The 25,241-nt window shown below is 40.4% G+C and overlaps 1 protein-coding gene across 1 annotated transcript in view; it reads left to right on the forward strand.

The window, feature by feature from the left end:
- The first annotated feature begins 8,592 nt into the window (after positions 1-8,592).
- RASEF (RAS and EF-hand domain containing) overlaps positions 8,593-25,241 on the forward strand; it is a 40,610-nt gene continuing 23,961 nt past the window's right edge. Inside the window, exons 1-3 of the mRNA XM_085041921.1 lie at positions 8,593-9,066; positions 21,757-21,903; positions 22,690-22,780. Coding sequence (XP_084898047.1) covers positions 8,705-9,066; positions 21,757-21,903; positions 22,690-22,780 — 600 coding nt within the window. The 5' untranslated portion in view covers positions 8,593-8,704. The remainder of the gene's footprint in view (positions 9,067-21,756; positions 21,904-22,689; positions 22,781-25,241) is intronic.

Here is a 25,241-nt window from a genome sequence, read left to right on the forward strand (position 1 = left end):
TTATACATCATATTCCTTTTCTTTCCTTTGATTTTTCTAAAGCAGGGAAAATTAAATTGAAACTTCATTAACATTACTAGTATTCTGCATTTAATATGTATTTATGGTTTTCCAAATATAAAGCTGACAGCTTTTAAATGGTGTTATGTGGCAGTCTCTGGGTCTATAGAACCTATGAGGGTACTCTTGAAGATATCTGGAATAATATTGGGTTAGCTTGTTTTTCCTTTGTGGGTCTCAGTGCTGTTGGCCAGCGTTTTATTGGTCAGTCTGGCATGTGTGAACCTCAGATTCTGCAGAGATGTCACATTAGATGCTATTAAAATACTCTATTGTAACTGCAGAAAACAAGTGAAGGCTTTCTAGAAAAAAATATCCTTCAGTCTTTGACTACAGCTGAAGCATTTCCTCTCATATAATGATGAATTAATTGAACTAAGAAAGCATTATTATTGCCATTAAATGCAAAATTTTTTTTAAAAGCCATTCACAGCCAACTTTTAAAATGCAGTCAGATTGTGCTACTCTTACAGGAATTTGTCTGTACTTCAGGATGTTATATTCACATTATACTAATTCATAATAACTGTTGTTATTCACTTCTTCTGAATAATATCATGTGCATTACTTTATCAAAATTTCAGCTCTCACGGATAGAATTTTTTACAGCTTTATGATATAGTTATTTGAAGTGGTATATTTTATACTACATGGGACAGAAAGTAATGAAGAGTAGATTTTTTAATAAAAGATATTTAAATATCACTTTTTAAAAAAGTTTATCATGAAAGTGAGACCAATTATAAAAATCTATGGCACTACTGTAATGGATCATTTAACAAATCATTTGTTAAAGGCAAAACTTTTTCTGCTGATCTGGATTGCTTGTGAATAGTTTATATATTTGTTCTTTGTTTTTCCCCCCTCAAATTCCTTTATCCAAAATTATCCACTGGTTCATCTTAGTTTTAGTTTGAAAGTTATCAGTTCACAATGACTATTAGACGTTAGAGCTGTTCTCAACTTCTGCTGAATAGAAAGTTACGTGAGATGTTTTTCCTCCCTTATCAGGTGGGATAATGGGATGCCCTTTTTGTGCTGAGAAAAAACCCAGGAGTCAGCAGAACATATTCAGCTGTAATAGCTATAAAGTGGTATGAAATACAATAGGAATATCCTGTAGAATAGTCAGCTAAAGCACTTAGACCTCATTACAGCTAAAGACCAAGTCAATGCAGCCAAGTGTGCATCAGCTGTTATTTTTGGGTTTCAGAAATCAGGTGTTTTAAGAGGAGGGTCAGCCAGCCTGTCATCAAAATCACTTAGGTTACAAACATGGAATTAACTTTTCATAGGTGTTGTTGAGTATTTACTTGGACGAAGTTTCACCTGTAGAAAAACTCTACATTGAATTACTTATTTTTGTAGTCTTCTCCAGTTGTGTAAATATTAAGGGAACTGTATAGCAAGTCTCATAAGGGATTTGGGCTCATAAGAACATATTATTTTTCTTTATGCCTTGGGGGCAGATGAGAGGTAACCCTCTTAGTAACTTTTTAGTAGAAGAAATGTTCAATAGAATTAATTTTCTTTTTTCCTTTCTGATTTTATACTGTGTTGCTGAGATGAATTGTCCTTTCTGCAGCTTGCATGCTGAGAAAAGAAGATCCTTTAAATAGGTAGAAACTCTGGCAAAATGTTTTTCTAAACATACGACAACATTTCACTCCTCTTTCAGATTAACAAGCCCAGTATTTTATATTCCATTCCAGAAAAATTAGTGTGGCGTTATAACTTTGTGATGCTTTTATGGTTTGTCTTACTTTTCTGCTCTGAGTAATGTAATTGTTAATCTCCTTTGGTTTAAATCCCCCATTAATTTCCTTTAATGCTTTCCTATTTAGAAGATCATTTTGGGATGCTTTATTACATCTCCATTTTTGTCCACCTCTCCAAGATTTTCTGACAATAGTTTTTGGTCATACATTGTAATAAGTAATTAATTACTTCAGGTTTTTGAATGAATTTATTTTATATCTTGATCATACAGAATTAACCCTGCCTAGGTGGAGAAAAGTCAAATCAGCTATGTTCAAAATTATTCAGCGTTTAAATTTGAACTTTTGTTCAAGTGCAATATATTCAGGAAGTAAACTTTAATAGGATTATCATTTCAGATGTTATTCTGACCTTTTATAAATAAAAAGGCCTACACAGGTTATTTTCCTACCCCTGCAAATTAAAAACACCAGAACTGTTCTCTGGTGCTGAGGTCATTGTCATGGCAGTGTCTACTTTATTATTAATGACCTGGACTAACCTTCCATAACAGGGTGTCTGCATTAAAACTGGATTATCCCATCTCCCAAACAGTGCTTATTGAGACAGAGAATCATGGGAGATGCTAGCTGTGCTGCAACCAATGCCAGGGATTGTTCTAAACAACTGAACAGTGTAGGTTGCTGAGTTTCAGTGTCTTTGGCTGAGAGCAGGCACTTACAGAGTCGTTAGTTGCAGTCAAGAGGACTGAGAGAAACCCTCTTGTTTTGGCTGGGGTAGAGTTAATTTTATTCACAGTGGTTGGTACAGGGCTGTGTTGTGGATTTGTGCTGAAAACAGGGTTAATAACATAGAAATTGTTATTGCTGAGCAGGCTTACACAGGGCCAAGGCCTTCTCTGTTTTTTGTGCTGCCACACTGGAGGAAGTTGGAGGTGCCTGGGAGCTTGAGAGGGCAAACAGCCAGAACAGGTGACCAAAGGGATACTCCAGATCATCTGACATTGTGCTCAGTATATAAAGTGTGAGGAAGAGGAAGGGGTATTTGGAGTGATGGCATTTATCTTCCCAGGTCTCTTTGTGTGTGAGGGGGCCCTGCTCTCCTGGAGATGACTGAACACCTGCATGCCCAAGGGAAGCAGTGAATTAATTCCTTGTTTTGACTTGCTTGTGTGTGTGGCTTTTGCTTTCCCTATTAAACTGTCTTTATTAAACTTTCCCTATTAAACTCAAGCCATGAGTTTCCTCACTTTTACTCTTTCAATTCTGTCCCTGACCCTGCTGGTGGGAGAGTGAGCAAGTTGCTGTATGGGGCTTGGCTGCTTGCTGGGGTTAAACCTTGTCACCATCCAAAATTGCTTTCAATGGGGCATTGCTCAGTGATGTTTTCCCCAGAAATATGGCCCAGAAGCCTGAAATTTTAGGAATGTCCAATGGCCCTGTAGGCACTGAGCAGCTCAGCTGCAAAAAACTCTTGGGATCCACAAGCAAGACATTCTTCCCTCATTCTTTAAAGCCCTACCCTGTTGATGGTACGATGAGTTTGCCTAACATGAGCAGCAGAAAGTTTCACAAAGTGAAACAGTGGCAGCCACTTTGCCCAGGATAAAGTAGGAAGAAGTACTGAATATGTATATCTTTTTTATGGAGCAACCTGAAGGTAAGATTGGAGATTAATTCAGTCTTCCCCTCTGCCTGAATAGATTTATGCATTTCTTGCTACAGGTAAGCAAATATCTTTCAGATTGTCTTACAGCTGCTCAAGTGATTGAATAGATGCCGTTTAGTCAGAATCTGTGAAAATAACGTAAGATTTTTTGGACCAGACAGAGAGAAATGAAAGACGGATTGGTGATCCACTGGCATATGGAAAATTGTTGTCTAGCATTTGCACCAAAGCCTTTTTTTGTCTAGTTATAATGCAGTGTAAAACACAGATGCTTGGAACAGTGGCTTTGAGCAGCTGTGTGCTTCTCAATTCCATCACTGTCTCTAGTATCTTTGTGGTTAGGACACTTGCATGACGAAAAAGAGAGGTAACCTTAATTTGCTTCAGGCAAGGCAGTGATTTAAACTTGATTCTTCTGCTTCTGTGGAAATGATCCAACACATTGAGCAAGAAAGGGAGATAGAAAGAGGGTGAAAGAGTGACCATTGTGTTTGCAAGGGAAGCCTGGACCTTGCTGTGTTTTGGAAGGAGCTTCGGCACCATTCTGCGGAAAAAGGTCAAAGCTAAACCTAATTGGAAGGAGGCATGTCTGTTTGACCTAACACTGTTTGTCTCTGTCCTGAAAAGGACACTTCTATCCTGTCTTCACCAATGCTCATTGTTAACAGGATTTGCACACAGGGATTTGCATTTTGACATGTCTATTTCTTTAAGAACAAAGAAGTTTCATCAAGAGATGTGATTTGGTTTTGACTATTAGAATTGAAAAAAGTATGTAGACTTCCAAAAACAAGGAAGGCTTCCTGTAAAAGATGATATTCATAAGTATTTATTGCTAGCGGCTTATGTTATTCAAAAGCATTACAGATTTTGATAATTGGCAGTGTAACAACATCTCTTTAGGACAGTCTTATGTTATTTTGGAGGCTGGAGTACTCATTAGAGAAGCATGAGGGTGACAAAATAGCATGTCTAAATAGGCCCAGCAGCCATTATCAGTCATTTCAGCATCTCCCTGGCTATTCAGTTGATTCAGAAAAGCTTTTAAAAAGACTGGCAATACTTAACAATTTCTGCAAAAGCACCTTGGGTACTTTGATATTTCAATATCAACGGTCTCTTTTGTCTTTTGCAAGCTGAAGATGTTTCAGCTGAAAGGCTTCTACTTCAGTCATGATCTAGAGTTTGTTAAAGTCTTATAATACCAGGAAGGTATTTCACAACTTCACTGTCTGAACTGCTAAATTTTTAGGAGAATAAAAAAAAATTCATATCCTGAGAAACACTTTTGGCTTTTAAATGTACCTCTTCTTAGAAAAAGAACTTTTATTGTCACTTCTTGTCTTTTTTTCAAAAAGTCAAATCATAAATTTTTTTTCTTTCAAAAATGTTACTTTTTCAATTTCCTGGACTAAATTTTTAAAGACATAGATTATGCCTTTTCCTCTTAAGTCATCATAATGATGCAGTCTATTTGAGAAATACAGTCTACATATCTGCTACCAAATATGAGAGCATGCAGCAATGTTCTATGATTTATCCAGACTCGGTATTTAATATGTGCATCTATCCTATGTGTTTCACACAAAGTACATGCCAGGATAGAACTTGGTAAACAGCTAGTTTAATGCCATCCAAGTATAGTTTAATGCATTAAAGGAAAGAAAATGCCATCTAATTAATAAAAAGTGCAAATGAAGACACTCTAAGAGAATAGCAGAGAATGGAAACCAGTGGGGAGGAAGAACCACTACCACAGCCCATCTGCTGGAAACCTCCCAGACTCTACTCTGCATATCAACCCCTCCCCTTGTCCTTCTCGTGCCTGCACAAGCTGTGCTTCCCTTCCCAACGGTAGGGGTGATGAAGAGGTCATGAGCAGGTACAGATACAGAAGGAAGAGATGGAGTGCCACACTGGGATTGTGATGCTTTGAGATGTATAGTGGCTTGTAGAGACAGTGAAGTTTGCGTCAGTGGGGGAATGAATTGGAGTAGATTTGGTTTTCATGGTGGTGTGGCCAGTATGACACCTGTGTGTAATATGAACTGTTTTCAATATCACTGGTTGATTCTATTTTTGCTTATGCTCTACTTTCCAAGTAAACTGCAGTTTGTGCTAAATTGCTTAAATTGTCCAAATGTAAACCAGAGGGTGAATAAGAAAGTTATTGCAACCACAGAGGGATCCATTTCCTTTCTCAGCCAACTATAACTCTGGGAAATTTAGTTCACATAAGAGGAACTATCTAAAAGATATATTGAGTCCTCAGTGGAAGATCTGAACAGTATTCATGACATTGTAAATAATGCCCAAAGCCACAAACAATAATGATGACAAGTAAGTAAGCGAATAATTGTTCCAATTTATGTTCTATTTCCTAACTTTAAAATGCTTGATGTTCCAAGATGAAAATCTTCCTCTAATATATAAGTAAGATTTTTAGTATACAGAGAGGTATGGGAAGAAGCCTGCTATTTCAGGCATGTAATCTGGCTGGAGCACAGCACTCCAGTTCTTTTTGGCTTGCACATAGCTCTGCACAGTTACTTTCAGAGACCACAGGTATTCAAATAGCATTCAAAGGTTCTACAGCATATCCCATTGGTCAGCTCAGCTCCTCTGCTCTTTTGCTTCCTGGGACAATAGGTCTTGATGTCATGTGTTGCCACACCTTCCTTTTCTGGTTTACCTGTCTCCTCTAATCTGCGACATTTTTCCACTGTCTCTATAACAGCGTCAAAATCCACCTTTTTCCACTCAGTACAATAGGACACTTTAGTAGTGATACAATGAATCCTTTCTTGCTCATCTGTTGCCTTAGGTCTCTCCAAAGTTCCTGATCACTACTTAATTTTCTCTTCTGCCTCTTCAGCGGAATAGATGCTTGGGCTAGCTTGTGAGTTTCGTGGCACAGTGAAGCAAACAGATGATGGACTGAAAATTGCTTGCAGCGTATATCTGTATCTTCAGTATCTTATGCATTAATTTAAAACTACTATGCCCCACAAACAATGCTTTGTATTTGCATATTAATTTAATTTAGAGCTGGATTTGAAGAGCGGATCCATCTAAGAACAAGGACATGGTTTCAGAAGAAAGCACTGTTTTGCCATTGCCTGCTGCGAATCCTGGTCTCACCACTCATTCTTTGGTCCTAACAAACAAACCATTTGTTATCTCTGTGCTGTTGTGTCAGAACTATTCAACTAAAGCATGGCCTGCCAAGCAAGCATGGGCTGCGTGGTATCGTGCAACACTGCAAGCATGATCTGTTTTGCAGAATATACCTATGCCATGGCAGTGCCAAATGATATGCTGTACTTCATGCCAGTGCCTGAGATTTGTGTGACAAAACTTAACTAGCAGGAAAAAAAGAAAGAAAAAAAACTGACAGGGACTACATGTCCAAAGCCGATGCCCTCCACTTAGCAGCCCAAGGCAGAGACTGACGCTAACGATATACACAGGAGTGCGTAAAAGAGTGGGTAGGATAAGGATAGCCGACCAATGTCAACTCATAAATCTGCAGCCACAAAAGCAAATAAGGTGTGCACACTGATTTGAGTGGGAACTCCCTGCCTGGCTGTCAGACACGTTCAGCCCTGGATGAGGCTGTTCCAGTTCACCTCATGCGCTCGTCCACTCTGAAAATGAAGTGTCCCAGCTCCTACGAACAGAGAGCTGGGTTGTACATGCAAGATAAGTTTGTCTCTTTTGATGGCTGAACGACTCTTCATCAAACCTTTAAGGGCTTCATGACACACTTTAGGTATAAAAATTTGATAGATGGATAAGAGGTCATGGAACAGGAAGAAAACTTTTGTTAAATTAATTCTGTTTTACTAAAACACCAAGAAACTGATAATGATACCAGTTTATTACTCTTAGTGGTTTTGCAATTGTGTGGTGGAAATGTAATAAAAAATGTTACAATATTATAAATAATAAATTTAGAGTCCTTTTGTTACCTCTTATTTTTAAGCTAAAACTTATATTCCAAACTGCTTAACAGTTGTATTTCCTTAAAATGTGGGGAACATTTCACAACACTTTTTATTGTCTAGAGGTAGGTTGTTAGCTGTCTATCTAAACCTGATGAGCTAATAATCAAAAGCTGTAAAAAAAAATAGATATTATTTCCTTTGATGGCATTCCACATCTCTTAGGCTGATGAGTACCTCATGGTTTCCACTTACAGGATGTGATTTTTGTGCGGAGAAGTCAGAGGGACTATTTGCGCTTTGCGGGATCACACACTTAGGCTGTGTTTTGGTCAATAAGGAAATATGTTCTGACAGATTTCTGTTCTGTTTATCACAACTGTGGTATAACACAATTTACATTTGCATATAGACAAAAAGAAGTGGAAGGAAGTAAATATTTTTAGAAATATTTTATAATATGTCATTTACTTGTAAGTAATTATATATTTTTAAATATAATTTTTATATAACGCAATTATATAATTTAATTACGTTATAATTTAAATACTTCAAATGGAATCTGAGTTTTGAGTCTGATTCAACAAGGAAGACATCTTAACTTCTGTCAAGAAAGACAGAAGTTCTTCATAGAGCAGTGAAAATCTGTCTCCTTTGGTTTATTGACTGAATGCAGCTTTTGCATTTTCAGTTTAAGATGGTCTTTTAACAGTCCACATTTCTAAATCACTGGTGATGAGATATCTGTGAGTACATACCCGCAATGTATAACACCAGGACTATAGGTGTCGGCGAGAAATAACCTGTTGAAACTTTGTGTCATCACGTGGATTCTTGGTCTTGCATAAACGTGAATAGTATTTTTATTGTGTGGGAAAACGGGAATTAGGTTTAACACGGTACGGTGACCGCGGACTGTCAGGACTCCCATTTGAGCGCTGCAGAGGGTGTGTTTTGACTCCAGGTGCTGTACAGTCACCTGTGCCGCCCGCAGCACGCCGGGCCCGCGGGGAACGCCGTGCCGCTACATCTCCGTGGGAAGCGGAGGCCCTGCAAGCCCGGGCTCGGGACCGCCCTGCTCTGTGCCCGGGGCGCCGGCAGCCCAGCCCGGGACCTGCCCCGGCCAGCAGCCACCTCCTGCGTTCCACCACCTGCGTTCCGCCTCCCGGCCGTGCCCGGCCCCGCGGGGCGCCGGGGCGGAGCAGGACCCGTCCCGCCCCGCCAGCCGCAGGTCGGACAGCTGCCCGCCCGATCCCGTCCCGTCCCGTCCCGTCCCGTCCGCGGTCGGAGTATCCGCGCCCCGGCGCTGGCCGATGGATCCCGAGGCGGCGGGGGACGAGCTGTCCCGCTTGCGCGCCCTGTTCCTGGCGTGCGACGCCCGCGGCTCGGGCCGCATCGAGCGGGAGGACTTCGCGGCTCTCTGCGCCGAGCTGCGGGTGCGGCCAGCCGAGGCCGAGGCCATCTTCCAGCGCCTCGACAGCGACCGCGACGGGGCCATCACCTTCCCGGAGTTCGCCCGTGGCTTCCGCGGCGCCACGCTTCAGCAGCCCGGCGGCGACGACGGGGAGGAGGAGGGTGCGGAGGCGGCGGCGGCGGCGTGGGTCGCCGCGGGGCTGGAACAACCGTGGAAGGACTTCGAAGTGCGGCTCGGGGACGAGGCGAGGTACATCCCCAGGTAAGGTCCGGGCCCGCCCGCTCCGTCCCATCCCGACCCCGCGGTGGGAGCGGGTGCGCGGCCCCGCGGCTGGCGGGGCTGAGCCTGCCCTCGGGCACCCGTGCCCGCCGCCGAACCGGCCCTGCCGTGCTGCGGGACGGGAACAGCCCTGCTGGCCGAGCTGCAGCCGGCGCTGACGCAATCCCAGCTGGGCAGCGGCGGTGGAGCCTCCCTCCTCGCCCCCTGCGCCTGCCGGTGTAGCGAACCCTCCACACGCCTGCTTCCCGGCCGGCGTGATTTCCAGCGCTGTTCTTCCAGCATGCAGCCGCTCTCCTGGCCTCCTCTCCGCTGCTCTGCCAGCGAGCCACGTGGGAAAATCAGGCCGGGAAAACGCACGGGATGCAAAGTTCTGCCGGCTCCGCAGGAACTTTCTCGCGGCGCTGTTCCCCGACCGGGCCCCAGCATCTTTCTTCCGCCTCTGTCAACCTTTTCCACTTTAACGATGTTGATAAATACGGCCCTCGGTCTGATGTTTGTGAGAGTCTTTGTCCTCGGCCTCAGTGAAATGAAGACAGTTGATGGTAGCTTGGTTTGAGATTACACCCGTTTACCACGGGTCTGTCAGTTCGGATCTGGTTCCAATATACAGAGGCACGTTTTGATGACTCTCAGTAATCTGCCTGAAAGCTGAGGTGCTGAAGATTAGTATGAAAATGCTGGCTATAAAAAGTGCAGAGTGATTCTGCTTCATTTTAGAATTGTAATTTGTGATGGAAAACAAGCAATCTGAGTTTCAGGATTTGGCAGCTAGTCAAGAGAATTAAAACAAGTCATGTACATGAATATATCTGTATATTGTCTCTATATAGTGCTCCTTAAATTCCTGCCTATACCAATAATTTGGTTCCAGCCACATTTGAAAATGTGTTTGGAGGATGAGGTGAAAAGTTTCTTTAGAGTAATTCTCAGTTACTTAACTTACTACTCGAGCAAATCTGGAGCCAACTCTTCTTTTTGGACTAATACCGGTTAATCTTTCTGGACTGTCCCATTTTAGACAGATCATACTTCATACAGTAACTTTGTACAGGTCCTTAGTTTGTTCGTGGTGCTTTACTTGCTACATACTTGATTTCTGCAGAAAAAAAACAAGAAAAGAAGGCTGAAAACTTGCAGAAACAGTTAACCTGAAGTCAGAAACTCAGTAGGAGCTGAAAAAAACCTGACTTATGAACAGTGGTAACTTCTGAAAGCATCTGTCTCCTCTTGGTAATAGTTCTGTGTCAGTATCTTAGTTACTGTTTGCGGCAGCAGTTTCAGTACAGTCTAACTGATTGTCTGAAAGGATAATAGTAAGGAAGTGGAATAGCTTTAATTGTTCCACTCTGCAGACACATCTGGTAGTTTTGCTATATTCATCGTGACATAGTGTAATTTGTGTTAGGATACTTATACTTGGGAACTGCAAGCAACTAAATTTTGATGGTTAAATACTATCAGGTGGGCAGTATTTTGATGTAAAAGTTTCCTATTCAGGTTCAGTTTTGAACATCCTTCATAGTAGGCTGTATTTGTTCGGTGTGTGTCAGTGTCAACTGAAGAACAGTGTGCCCTTTGTTTTTTCTCTCTCCTGTCCTGAAGTGCTAGAAGCAGGTCTGTTTTACAGCTCAGCATTTTTTCCATTTGTAGCCCACATCTTTTTTGTCGAAACATATGTGCAAGGGTTTTTTTTGTATGTGAGTAGTCCCACTAAAATCGTTAGGATCGCTTATGTGAGTAATGAATATATTGAAATTGTTTGAGGAGTCTTAAGCAGTAGAATGTAACAAAATCAAGTGAAGTACAAGCTAGACTTATTTATCTTTTTATTTAAAATGTTTAATTTGTTTTAGTTGTTTGTCACTTAAGCTTTTTATTCAGGGGAAGGCAGTACTTTGGAAACTACGTCTTCAGTACTATAAAAAAGAAAAGTTGATGTCCTTATGTTGTGTTTTATTGGTCTTCATACTTTTGCTGTAACATTGACATTGAAATCTGTTAGAAAAGTAATTGCAAAGGAGAAACTCCTCAAAACCAGATGAGTGCAATCGGTAGTCCATATTTTTTAATCTCAGTTTAATTTCTTGATCATTTTGGGATTCAGTTCTCAAAATGCTCTGCCTTGGGGCCACAGACTAGCAAGACACTGGCACGTATGCTTTGATGCTGTTGGGGTTTATACAGAGAGAAGCAAGGCATGGCAAATGGACGTAGTGAGATAAATCCAGGGTTGAAGTCAGGAGAAAATTCCACACTAAACACCTGTGGGTCTCTGTCGCTTGTCACCTTGACTGAGTACCTGTGGAAACCAAAGGGAAAATTTTCACATGATACACGTGGTTCTGTCTCTGTTTCAGAAACTAGTTCAGTGTCTGTGACTGAACTTTTGAAAGCAAAACTAATCCTCCTTAATGAGGTATGAAACCCAATCCGCAGTGTAATAGCAGGCATTTGATGCAAAAGTATTTACTTCCAGGTACTAAAATAAACATGTATAACAATAAGTATGTTTTGAATTTAATTACTTTTTAAAAAAGGTAGTTTTTTTATGGGATGGATCATACCTCTCTGCAGTTTGGTATATCAGTTGCACTGTCCTTTGAGATTATACTTTAAAACATTGTCATGGTTTGACTCCGGCCAAATGCCAGGCATTTACTACATCTGCTCTCTCTGCTCTCCCCTGCTACAGCTGTGCAGAGGAGAGACAAAAAAAAAGTTAACACATACAATCAAGGGGTCATGAGTTGAGATAAGGAACCAGGGAGGATGCACTAAAGACAAAACAGGCAAAAATCTGAAGTTCCAAAGTGTTACTAACCTAACAGAGTCAGAGGAAGATAATGAGAAGTAAAAATGAGCTCTTAAGACACTGTTTCTTCACTCAACCCCCTCCCTCCGTCCCACTAATGGCACAGAGGGGGACTACCTGCTCCCCACCTCCTCACCACAGCTAGCAGAGGGTTTTCAGCTCTGGTGCCTGGAACACCTCCTCCCCACCTTTCCACTGACCTTGGTGTCTCCATGTTGTTTTCCCCTCACATGTCCATCATCTTCAGAGCCATCACAGATTGGCTCTGCTGGACTTGGTGAAAACTTCCAGAACCTTCACACAGAACACATAGGACACATCTTTGTGCCCCCTCCACCCACTAGCAAAAACTGGACTAAGCAAAACCAACACTAATATTCAAGTCTGTGCTGAAGCTGTGGTTGTATTGTTTGCAGTTAAACAGGCAGAGTAACATTAAAGAGTTTCTTTACAGCCTTGCTCCTTTCTTCCTCACCTGAACGGATTGTTTGAACTAAATTCAGTTAGATTTCTTGGTAAGGTGGTTACTGTGAGTCAAAATATTGTTTCTGTTAGCCTTTACTTTTGCTTGGTGGGCAATTTGCCTCTAGGGGAAAAAAGGTGGAAAGTCTTTCCGGGCTGATAATCTAATGTGTGAAGTCAGACTATACTGGAATTATACAGAGAGTTGTTTTTTTGGGTTTGTTTTGTTGTTTTTTTTTTTTTTTCATTGATTTCATTTAAAATACAGCTACCCTTCTGCATTTTTACATTTAATCAGGAAAATGAGTAATTAAACATAAAATCATGCAATGCATTTAGTTTATATGTATATGTAGTGAATTGCCAGCTGGAGATCTGTTTTATTGAGAACTCAGCTATGTTCCTTAGTTTATTCCTCTGAGAAGTGTTTGCCATGGCACAGGAATGGACAAAAAGGAAACTTACCTTTTTGGTGCTCTGGGCAGTGAGTGCTTCAGTGCACTGCCCACACTGGAAGGGTTTAGCCCTAGACCACATTACTGGATGTTGCGTTCTTTGTTATGGCCAATGTCAGTTTGAATTTTAGTGGCAAGATTGAAAAGTTCCCTCCCCTGCTCCTAATAGACAGACATGTTCATTTAAGCATGTGGGAGCATCTCCTAATGGCAATCCTTTTCTGTTCCTCAGTTTGGGCAAGGAATGATCTAACATCCTCTGACACTCCAAGAGAAAACCTATACTTTCGAATGCTATGACACTTACTTCTCTTTCTAAATTACAGCCAAAAAACTTCCTGGAAAGCAGTTATGTCAAAGCCTTCAGTCAAAAAGAACAAAGACTTGGGACTATCAAAAAAAGACTAAGCCGTACAAGGCAACTTTTGTGTGCGATTTGGCAAACTGGATAATCTTATTGGAAAATGAACTGAATTGATTAAGAGCATGAATGGGGGGATGAATCTGAAGTAGAAAGTTTGTATCCCTATTTCGAGTTAAATTATGGTGCCTCTGAGAGTCCTCATACTCCATTGTTTTGCTTTTTAGTCTTGGGGTCTGTTTTATTTGTGTGCCTTATACTTTCAGCCAAGCTGTCTGTTCATCTGACTCTGAATTCAGTGCTTCCCGACTGTGAGATTTTATGCATCATACAATTCCAAAGTCTCCTAATGTGATTATGATGACAATGTGCCCCCAGTCATGTCATCTGGAGCTATATAGAAAATGTGGATCTGGGGGATGTGATAAAATGAGAAAAGAATTCTGTTCTTAACATGAGCTACTTAAACTGTGAAGACAGGCGATGCTCATGGGATATATTGCTGTACTACAGCAAAGAAGAGGAGCTCTGCTGCATAAAAAAACCCGTCCAAAACCTGTCATGCTCTTGCTGTCATGAACCAGGATGGATTTTTGCCAAAGTCAATACAGAGCACAGTATTAACTTTTGTCAGCAATTTGTGTTTACTTCCATGAGATGGTGAGCCATGATGTCAGAACTGGAGAGGTTTCCTTGGAAGTTGCAGCATGCTCCCTGGAGAGGGAATAAAGGCAGATCCTGAAGGAAAACAAATGCTGGGTCCTTTTTTGTCACAGTGTTGGAGAGGAAATCTCTTCTGTAAGAATGTTGTCTTATCTTTTAATACATCTCATGACAGGGGTTTGAGAGATGTGCTCTGCTGAAAGTGTGATGGATGCCTTTCTGTGTGCTAGAAGACTTTCTGAGCTACTTTTACTGCTCTTCTGATTTTTTATTTAATTAAAACAGCACCTCTGCCAACTAACTTAAGCACTATAGCATTAATTTTTCTGGTATTTTATCATATGATCATTTGCCATGATGCCTTTGAGGTGTTCTCCTTTTCCACAGACTTATCTTTTCCTGTCTGTCCCACAGTCTTCTGCACTGCTGCTCCACTGGCTCTAAATCACACCTCTAAGGGAACAGTATTTATGGCTTGGAAACATTGCAGTCTTTTCTCTGGGAATCAGACCTTGGCAGTGCTGTAACCCCCTCATCTGGTGGTTACAGATTTGATTGTCTTCTTTGAATGCAGCCTGTTTTTGAAGGGGCAGATAAAGAAAAGTTAGTATTAAAAAAAAAGCCCATAGTGGTTCAAGTTGATAAATACTTTGAATTTTACACTTAAAATTTTGAGTAATCTGTTTTTCCTCAAGGCACTCAATCTAGGAGAAAATGTTAGGCACTCAGCTGTGACAAAATTAGATACTTTCCGTTCTGTATCAGATTTGATTGTTCTTTTCTGCTGACTGATACAGGGGCATATCCAATGTGTCTGCTTTTCAGAAAAAGGTCCTTCTCCATCTCTTGGTGGCACACATAGGCTGTTGGTCTCCAGTGTAAGGACAATCATCAGATGCATAATGCTTGGGCTTTGTTTTGCTCCGACCACCCACCTCAGACCTTCCCAGCTCAGACCACCTTATGCTTCATCTCTTCATATCTGTACCAGAACAGAATTGTTACAAGTGATCAGAGCAGTTTTACAAGCTTACCTGCAGTGGAAAGAGGTCATTTAAAAAGTGTTCTAAAACAAAATACCATCCTTAGGGTCAAATTGAGGGCCCTGTATAACATAGCATATTCTTTTTTATGACTACACAGGGAACACATATAAGGTACTGAGCAACTCTGGAGTTGTTACTTGTTGAAAAATTCCATCATCTTCCAATGAACTGCATTCAGCGTGTGGATTATTAGGCAAATGGTCACTGTGCAATCAGCAAACCAGAAATAATACTATGAATTGATAAATATTAATATAGCTGTGTGGATTAAAGGAAATTATGAAATACGTAATATCTCAAAGACCAGTGTTGTGGGGTTTTTTGGTGTGGGTTCCCCCTTCTCCCCAACTCACCCTTCTGCTCCTCCTGTATTCTACTATGGTATTTTTAATCTATCATATTGGAAATTGGATTATAATTGGAGCAGTTTTATTTTCTTTGTGCAGTTATCGCAGGAACTCTCTGAAACCAAGTGAATACTGTAACTTTGCTTAAGTTAACTCATGTGAAGCTGTGCAAATATTGACTAATTACTCTTACTAAGTACTAATTTTACAGATGGTTTATGCTATAAAACCTTTGAGATGAAGTAAGGTAAAGCCAAAGCACTACTTGGCCACAATGCTATACTTTTTGTGGATACTAATGTTTTGTGTCTGTACTTTGCAGAAGCAACAGAAATAAATGCATACATGATGGGTAGTGTAACTATAGTGCCAGATGAACAAAGTGACAGTCTTTCATGCCATATATTAAAAAAATGCTCCTATTATGCATTAGCATTTGTGAATGTCCACAGTTGTGTTAGTGTGGAACTTAAAGGTGTGCAGCTAAATACAATGAAAAATGAGTTTAGGATTTCAAGGAAGACCAGTTTTAATGAGCGGATCCAGGCATTTGCAATGAATTTTGCTGAAACTTTTTGTCCAACAAAAAGACAGTCTATTTAGAGTTCAAGTCAGCTTGGTGAAATCCATTTGTAAAATCTTCATTGATAATTAAATTTGAATAACTAATAAATTTGTAGAAAAAAATAGCATGTATTCAGGGGTAACTGAGAACAGACAAACAAATTGGGCAATATTCATTGCAGCTAATCTGTCTTTCTGCAGTGGTGTCATTGATATTCACCAGAGCGTGTGAAAATGGAGGAATGATTAAAAATATGAAAATGGCAATTTGGAACAAATAATCTGCTAGTATTTTATGCATGTTGATGCAGAGTGCACATAACTGCTGCTAATTCATCGTGGATACTTGGAGTGACTAAATCAATAACAGTCTTTCCCATTAATGAAAGTGTATTACTTCTTCCTGAAAGCATAAGTGATTAAGTAGTCCTGTCAGTTGTTGCATGACTTTGATTTCTTTTCTGGTGTGTTTTTTTTTTTGGTGGGTTGTTGTTGTTGCTGTTGTTGGTTGGTTGGTTTTTGGTTTTGGTGTGTTTTTGTTGATGTAGTAGTTGTGAGCCTAGTTTTTAATTAAGAAACCCTTTAAAATCGTTGCCCGAGAAGCACTCACATAAGTATCACTCAGAGTTTCAGTGATCAGTTGTGATCTATAAAGCCTTCCAGGCCCTTTTCAGCATCTAGCATGGTTATGGTTTTATAGGTATTTTTTGACCTCTTAAGACTAAGTGCTGCTTCCTAAAACTGTCACTGAGATATTTTGAATCCAGCTATGTGGTAGCTGGTCATTGGGCTAAGAAAGAATGTGGAATATAAATGTTCCTTTTAATCCCAGAGGGAGAATAAAACCTCACAGTAACTACTTTGTGTTTCTGACGGCTGCATCTTTGTGTCGGATTAGAGACAAATTTTCTAGGAGGAAAGTGGTCTGAACAAATGCCTCCCCCAAAGCAAAGGGCTTCCAGCACCCCCTCCCCCACCACAAAAAACTTTCTTGGATGAAAGTGAAAAAGACTTTATTTAACAGCACATTCAGAGTGCCCTGCAAGGTACAGGGGAAAGGGAAAGGGGAAAAGGAATTATTAAAGCTAAATAAGCAGCTGATGAACTTTAGTGTCCTTTTCCTCAGGCGTAGTTTCCCCTCCCCGGGGGTCCCTGGGGAGCCAGGTGGAGTTGCTCCGGTGGCTCCATGGAGGATTCTTGTCTGCCATCCTCCGGGGCTCCTTGGATTCTTGGGCGAGAAAGCAAGTTGAGAAAAAGTCCAAAAGGGAGACAATGAAGAAGCAATCCCAGGGAAAAACTAGCAGCAGCAGCAGCCAGTGAAAAGGATGTCCCTTCCTCCCCTTGCTCCCCAGCAGAGGAGCTTGGGGAAAAGTTTTCAAAACAAACTGTGCTTCTGCCAGCTGCTGAACGCAGTTAAAGCTACAGGACCACGTTTCTGGGCATACAAGCAAACAATAGGGAATGCAGGTTTATCATAACATCATGCCAAGACAATCTTTAAGCAGATTTAGCTGTGTGGCAGAGGCTCAGCATCACAGACATAAATCATTCCTAGTTTCAGTTTGAGTATGTATATTTCCAGATTACAGAATGTTCTGAGTTGGAAGGTACTGACAAGGATCATCAAGGCCAGCTCTTCAGTAAATGGCCCATAAAGGGATTGAACCCACAACCTTGCTGCTATTAGCACCATGCTCTAACCAAGTCATCTCAGGTTTGCATATACTTTGAAAAGAATCACAGAATATCTGGGGCTGGAAGCGACCTCTGGAGATCAGTCCAATCTCTCTGCCAAGGCAGGGTCAGCTAGAACAGATTACCTAGGAACCTGTGCAGGTGTATTTGGAATGTCTCCAGAGAGGGAGATTCCACAACATCCTTGGGCAGCTGTTCCAGTTAAACACCAGTGCTCTGACAGCCTCAATGTAAAGAAACTTCTCCTTATGTTGAGGTGGAACTTCCTGTGTTTTAGTTTATGGCCATTGCTCCTTGTCCTGTCACTGGGCACCACTGAAAAGAGTCTGGCATAATCCTCCTGGCACCTGCCTTTGAGATGTTTATGTCCCCTCTCATGTCTTTTCTCCGGACTAACCAGGCCCAGCTTCTGCAGTCTCTCCTCATGAGAGAGATGCTCCTGGCCCCAAATCATCTTTGTGACCCTCCACTGGACCCTCTCCAGTAGCTCCTTGTCTCTCTTGTGCTGAAGAGCCCAGAACTGGACACAGCACTCCAGATGTGCCTCACTAGGGCCGAGTAGAGGGGCAGGATCACCTATCTTGACCTGCTGGTCACACTCTTCCCATTGCACCCCAGGACACCATTTGCCCTCCTGGCCACAAGGGCACTGACAGCTCTTGGACAACTTGTGATCCACCAAGAGTCCCAGGTGCTTCTCCACAGAGCTGCTCTGTAGGAGGTCAGCCCCAGCCTGTGCTGGCATTGGGGCTGTTCCTCCCCAGCTGCAGACCCAACACTTGCCCTTGCTGGGCTCATTAAGTTTCTCTCTGCCCAACTCTCCAGCCTATCAAGGTCCCACAGAATGGCAGCACAGCCTTCAGGTGGATCAGCCCAGTTTAGTGTCTCAGCAAACTTGCTGAGGGTGCATTCCATCCCTTCATCCAGGTCATTGATAAACAAATTGAACAAGAATGGTCCCAGTATTGATCCCATGGGAACACCACTGGCTGCAGGCCTCCAGCTGGATTCTGCTCCTCTTGTCACAACCCTCTGAGCTCTGCCTTCAGCCAGTTCTCCATCCACCTCATTGTCCATTCATCTAACCCACATTTCCTGAGCTTACCTGCCAGCATGTTATGGGAGAGAGACAGTGCCAAAAGCCTTGCTGGAGTCAAGGCAGACAACATCCACTATTCTCCCCTCACTGACCCATCCTGCCCTGCCATCACAGAAGCCTATTGGATTGGTCAGGCAGGATTTCCCCTTGGTGAATCCATGCTGACTACTCCCAATGACCTTATTCTTCTACATGCCTGGGCGTGATCTCCAGAATGAGCTGTTCCATTCCCTTTTCAGGTATAGAGATGAGGCTGACTGGATGTGTTTTCCCAGCTCCTCCTTCTGATCCTTTTTGAAGATGGCAGTAACTCCATCTTTCCTCCAGTCATTGTGCAGCTCTCCTGTTCTCTGTGATTTTGCACAGATAATGGAGGTTGGCTTGGCAACATCTGCCAGCTCCCTCAGCACCCATGGGTGCATCCCATCAGAGCCCAGGGATTTATGGGTGTTAAGTCCATCTAGTTGATCTCTAACCCAGTCCTCTATGAACCAGTGGGAAGTCTTCCTTTCTCCAGACTTCTCTTGCCTCCAAGGTCTGGGACTCCTCATATCTGCCTTGGGAGACTGATAAACTGTCCATCTCACCGTGGGTAGTCCTATTTCTATTTTATATACAATGCATTTAAAAGACTCTCTGTGTATTTACACTCTTTGAACAAGTGACATTCTTCAGCATCTATTTCTGGATATGAACAGTGTCTGCTTCTGTCTAAAATTTGAAACTATTCTAGAATAGTTTATTGCCTGTTTTGGTGTGCAGTTTACAGCTCTGAAGGACAATTGCTTAAGTGCTAGGAATTTATGAAATGTAGCATGTGTTAGCAACTCTTCAGCTATCAAAAATAAATAGAATTTCAAATTGAGAGGCTACAGAGAGGTTGCATTTTGTAATGTTTAGCGTACAATGAGGTTCAAGACTATTCAGTGTTAATGGAAGTGTTAGGAATTCTGTAAATGGTAATAACTTGAGACATTGAACTTACTGTTTGTCCAGTTGCATGCACTTGGAAATCAGTGTCTAAATACTATAAATCTTCTATGCATTTGACATGTAATTGAGATATTATGAACCCAAACCTCAGATATACTTTGTGATACACAGTATCATCAGAAATGTTCCAAAATTCTCTTGTGCAAGAAACCCATCAGTACAGGAATCTCACTTTTGTCTGTACATTGCTATAGTACAGAGTAAAAGAAAGGCAGATTTAAAGCCTTCAATTTTGTTTTATTTTATCTTTCCTAGTTTAAATATTTCTGATGGTGCTATTAATGTCAGTGCTGTTTTGTCACTAAAACTTGTTGGCAAGAGAAATGACCTTAACAGTTCTTTAAATGCAAACCATTAATTGAATTAATATGCATTTGATGAGTTCTTTAATATTACTTTATTCATACATAGTTTGTAGCATCTGATGATCAGATAAATCTGTTCATTATTGTTACTGTTTGTGAACTTCAACATTACTCTGTTTAAAAAACATTTTGAAAAAGAAATTGCGTGAATATATAGGAAGATATTTAACTTACTGAGTACAGGTAAGCATTAGCCTTTGTAAAGGAAATCCTTAGGAAGACAGAAACACATGTATGCAGAAATTTCTCTGTCATCATTAATGTTTATCTCTTTGCGCTGGTCTTACATTTCTGTGTCTCAAAATGGATGTCAACATTTCAGTTGGAAACAGTTACAGTATCCTGAAATAGTTAAGTTGCTTAAAATGGGAATTAGAGCTATAGTGACGTTATGGTATTGTTTTAATAAAGTTAGACCTTCAGTGGGGAAATCACATAGAAGAAGCAGAGTGCTGCAGTGTTGATAATCAAAGCTGTGGAAATGCTTCAAGTGGGAAAAAATGAAGAGAATATCACTGATCATTAGTACCATATGTATGGTGCAGGTATTAGGTAGCACTGCCTCCACTGAAGATAGGAAAACATCAGCTGTCTGACAAAGAGGATCATTTAGTCAAAGTTCAAGCTTTCATTAGCAAAAAAAAAAAAAAGGCATGTATTTGTGACATTAGATATGGCATTAAACTTGACTTGCAAAACACTAATTTTGGTTGCATTTCTGCCTCTGATAATGTCTACTTCCTCATTGCTGTCCTGCTTCCTCCACCTTTTTAGACTTGATCTTCTCTGTTCGTTTTTTTTCCATTCAGGTTCCATTCAGTTTTAAAGTTCTTGAATACCTGTTCATGTTCTAGCGTGTAGTCTATGTCAATCATATTCAGTTTTCCTTGGAACTGCTAAATTCTCTTATAGAATATTTTCTGTTGTATTGCCTAATGTAATCCAGGTGTTGGAATCTAGCATGTTAAACAAGGGTTCACATGACATACTAGTAGTATGAACAGAAATCAGTGCTATTTATGTAGTGGTCCGTGTAGCAATGGTTTGGCTTTTATGCTATTCTTTTTTTTATCTTGTAAAGATTCTTTGCTTTGACAATTAAAATGGTATGCAATCTATGTAAATGAGTGAAGATCAAATAGAAATCAGAATGTACTGTTCCTGCAGTGAGGCAGCTTTTACGTATGAACTTCACGAGAGCTTGTAACATCTAAAGGATCTACAGAAATGTTTTCTTTCTTCTCTATGAGATGTATCTATAATTTTTCACATGAGAATCCTATACAGAATTGACTTCTTATAATAATGGATTTATTTGAATATAGACGAGAATAATTTGTCTGAAACTGAAGAGAGAGAAATGAACTATATTCTCATTTTGCCTACAGTGCACCTCCCTCTACCCCTTTTCCATTTTAACTTAGGTATTTGGCATTCATACCAGTTTTGAATTCTTATGCAACTCCTGAAATGTTAGGTTTCTTCACAGATTATGATTAACATTAGAGCAACCAAGAAGCTTGATACACATTGTAGGTTACTCCAGTGGAATTCTCTTCACTACACCATGAATAGAAGTAAAAAAATTCTTAAGTAAAGACATTTTTTCAGTACCTATATTAAAGCAGAGAAGTGGAAATGGTAAACATAATTTAGAAGAATTTAAACTGTATTGAATGTTCAAAGCCTATATCTAGCTTGCTAAATTTTAAAAGTAGACAATATCTTAATTTTTAGTACATTTTTCAAACCTGTCATAGAATATTGTTCCAAGTAAGTGCATTAAAATGTACATATCTCTCTTTTTCAGACAAGAGCAGGTCAGTGTTCTGTATCAGAATATACACATAGCAGAACCAAGATTAATCCAGCCATATGAGCATGTCATTAAGAACTTCATTCAAGAGATCAAACTTCAAAGCACAGAGATGGAAACTTTGGCCATAGCAGTAAAAAGGTATAGTGAATTGTATTTCTAATTCAGTTCTGCAATTTCTTCTCTTCTCATGCTTCATTTGATCAAACTACTGAGAATTAATGCCAAATTAAGGCATGCAAAGTATTTCCATTAACTGAGTTCAAAAGTTTGTTTGTATGCACACACTTGTGCATAAGCATGTATAACAGCATGCAAATGATTACCTGTTCATACTTTTGATAAGTTCTGGACCAAATTTTTTCAGACTCTCTTATTACGTTAAATGTGTTAAAACATTTTGACTCCTCTTCCTTGACTGCAGCTTTGAGTTTTGCCATACATTTTCATTATACTTTCATTTTAGAAACCATATTTTTGCTTTGTGAGCTTCAAGGAGTGTATTTACCTGTTTTAATGACTTGGCACTGAAGTCTCACATAATTTCTGCCAAAACCAAACAGATTAGCTCAGGACAGAGATCTCGTGTGTGTGGGTGATGTAAGTTGCTTTTGAAGTCTCTTCATAGGGTAACAAGAGGTGCCTTTTAACTTTGTAACTTAATTTAAAAAATGCAGATGTGATGTATTTCATGCTAATCATCAGCTTGCAGCTATTATTTAAAATCTAATTTGCCAGTATCTTCAAAATAATTTGGGATTTAGGTTCCCAGCCACATCAGTTTCAAGGTCTGGGTAATGTTAAACTGTTTCTATGTCTGTCTGTCTGTCTAATTTGTTTCGGTTGAGGTAAGCAGATGTGTTTCACACAGTATTTCTGTCAAGCCAGAGGGCAATTCCTAAGAGAATATTTTCTTTTAAATTTTAGAGCTCAGGACAAAGCAGCAGTTCAACTCAGTGAGCTAGAGGAAGAGATGGAGCTACGGATACAGGCTGCAGAGCATAAAGCTAAAAAGGAAGTGAGTATTTTATATTTATAGAATTTCACACAGAATTTCACAATTACCAAACTCTCAGTGTTCTTAAGCAGTATTCATGGCCAGCTGTGGTTTTGATCCTGAAGGGCTGACTCAAAGCTGCTGTAGGCAGGTCTTGGATGAAAAGAAGCTATCCATGAGAGAAAAAAATAAATGAACTTAATGCTTTCTTAAAGCTTTAAGTCTGCTTAGGTGTAATAAACCAAGAAAAAAAGTCTTTCCCTTTTGTGGGAACATACTAGCAAAGAAGAGTTTCCTTCTCAGACCAGTTGGAAATAGAGTGGAGAAAATGATATTTCAGCACAAAAGAATGGAATCTAATTCTCCTGGGAAATGAATTTATGTAGAATTTAATGCTTAGATTATTCGGTCCTGCTTTGTATATGTGCCTGGAGTAATATCTTTCTTTCCTCCATTGTCCTGCAACTACATTTTAGAGAGTTATAGACTTGAGAGAGGGTAACTGTGGTAAGAGTATGTCAGGGCCCAGGTCTCTCAAACTTGATGGGAAATTCTGTTCTGAGCTGCCCAAGTTTTAGCAGTTGTTTCAACCCACTTGCAGTCTATATGAAAAAGTATAAAAATCCTCTTCTCCTTACGCAGGAAAAGATATATTAGAACCACATGTGACTATATAATTCAAAGGAGCAAGACCAGCTGCTGGCTTCATTTTGAATTGCTGCTCCATTCATTTAAGATAAGCTGAACTTCATAATGGACATAAGAATCACAGTTTGTGAAAGTGTTCTAATGTGGACATAAGAAATACATTAATTAAAACATATATTGTGGGCATAATTATTGCTCCATAGGACACCCAATATAGTGAGCATCTATATATACTTGCTATGGGTGCTTTCGCCAGAGTATTTGCAGAACCAGATGCAACAAAATGCTGTCTGCCAACTTGCTGATTTAAAGTAGGACTCACACTAATTGATATGTGAAGGTAAATGGTATTCTGATAGATTTGCTTCAAACAGCATCTTTTTCTATGCAAGAGAAAATGGTCCTACCACATCATAAAGGCCTATTGTTTCCTTATAAACAAAATATAATGGCATAAAAAGGATAAAGATACCACTCCAGCAAAAAAACTATGGTTTAATATGTTTAACTAGTGGTAATGCATCTCTCAGTAGAAGTACATTTTCATTTCCAGAGAAACTAAATGGTTAATGAAACATAATAAGTCACTGAAAAAAGCCCTGAATTCCCTTTTCCCGCTACTTTAAAAGGATGACTGGGATGGGTGCGTTTCCTCACTCAGAGAATGTCTACAGTTATGTACCAGCATTATGCAAAAGTACATCTTCTATGTATTATCCACATCTAGTCTGTATTCTCATACACGGTTTGCATATAGCTATAGGTATGAAAGATGGCTGTAAACATGTTTCTCAGAAGGCTTTTTTCATTTTCACTCTCCAGTGTTCCTTGTAGCTCCTAGCTCCACATACCGCACCTACTAAAACGCCCTGAGAGTAAATGTTAAGTTATTTACTTTGTGGGAATGTACTAAGCCATTAATCTTAATGCCTGTAATCAAGGCTATTGTTTGTCAGAGTGATCTCACTCATGCCACCGGGACACCTGCCTCTGCATGAGCCAGCTGCCTATCCTGTATTTTGTTTCTTCAAGGGAAGCAAATAGTTACCAAACAATACTTAGGAGTCCTATGTAGTTGGCAACAGAAAGGGAATCCATCTTAAATTGATTACTTTGATTATTGTTTTAACGCATGAATGTCAGCATCACCTGCAGGAAAGCACTGAGTTCTAAGCAAAGTCCATGCCTGCCTGTTTCATGTGAAAACTCAGCCTGTCTTGTTGCCACCACTGGTCACTGCTGCATTCTTATTTCTTGTGTCATGTAACTGAAGTTCCTGGGGAGTGACTAGAGTGAATTTAACAAATGCCAATCTATAGCACACCGCACACTATTCTTCTCATTGTGGTTGATGTAGCCTGTTTCAAAAATCTCTCTGTTTTGATTAAATAAATTACAGGATACTGTGCTCAGTTTGATACTCAGACTGAGTACCATATTTGGATATTGATATTTAGACTGAATACCTGTGCTGGTTTAAAACACAGCGAGAAAATGAAGCCCACTCCAGTTGCCACCTTTTACTCCCTCTGCCCCTTCCAGTAACAGAGGAAACTAGGAGAGATTATAAGTTGGAATCACAATTTACTGAAAAACTGCAATAATCACAACAATATTAATAATAAAGAGTACACAAGGGAAAAAGAGAGAGAGTTTTACACACAAAAGAGCATTTGCCGCTGAACGTCCCTGTGGACAGTACTTGGTGCAGTCTCTAAAACCAGGCAAAATGGTGACCATTCTGATGTTGTTTGCCATGTGGCACCTCACCGAGGAAGACAAAGGCAGCATGGCCTGGAGGCTCCTGCAGCTCAGCCTCCTCCCCCTGGACCTG

This window comes from Lichenostomus cassidix, chromosome Z (genome assembly GCF_008360975.1).
Source record: "Lichenostomus cassidix isolate B80296 chromosome Z, HeHo_3.0, whole genome shotgun sequence".
In the NCBI taxonomy this organism is placed as follows: Eukaryota; Metazoa; Chordata; class Aves; order Passeriformes; family Meliphagidae; genus Lichenostomus; species Lichenostomus cassidix.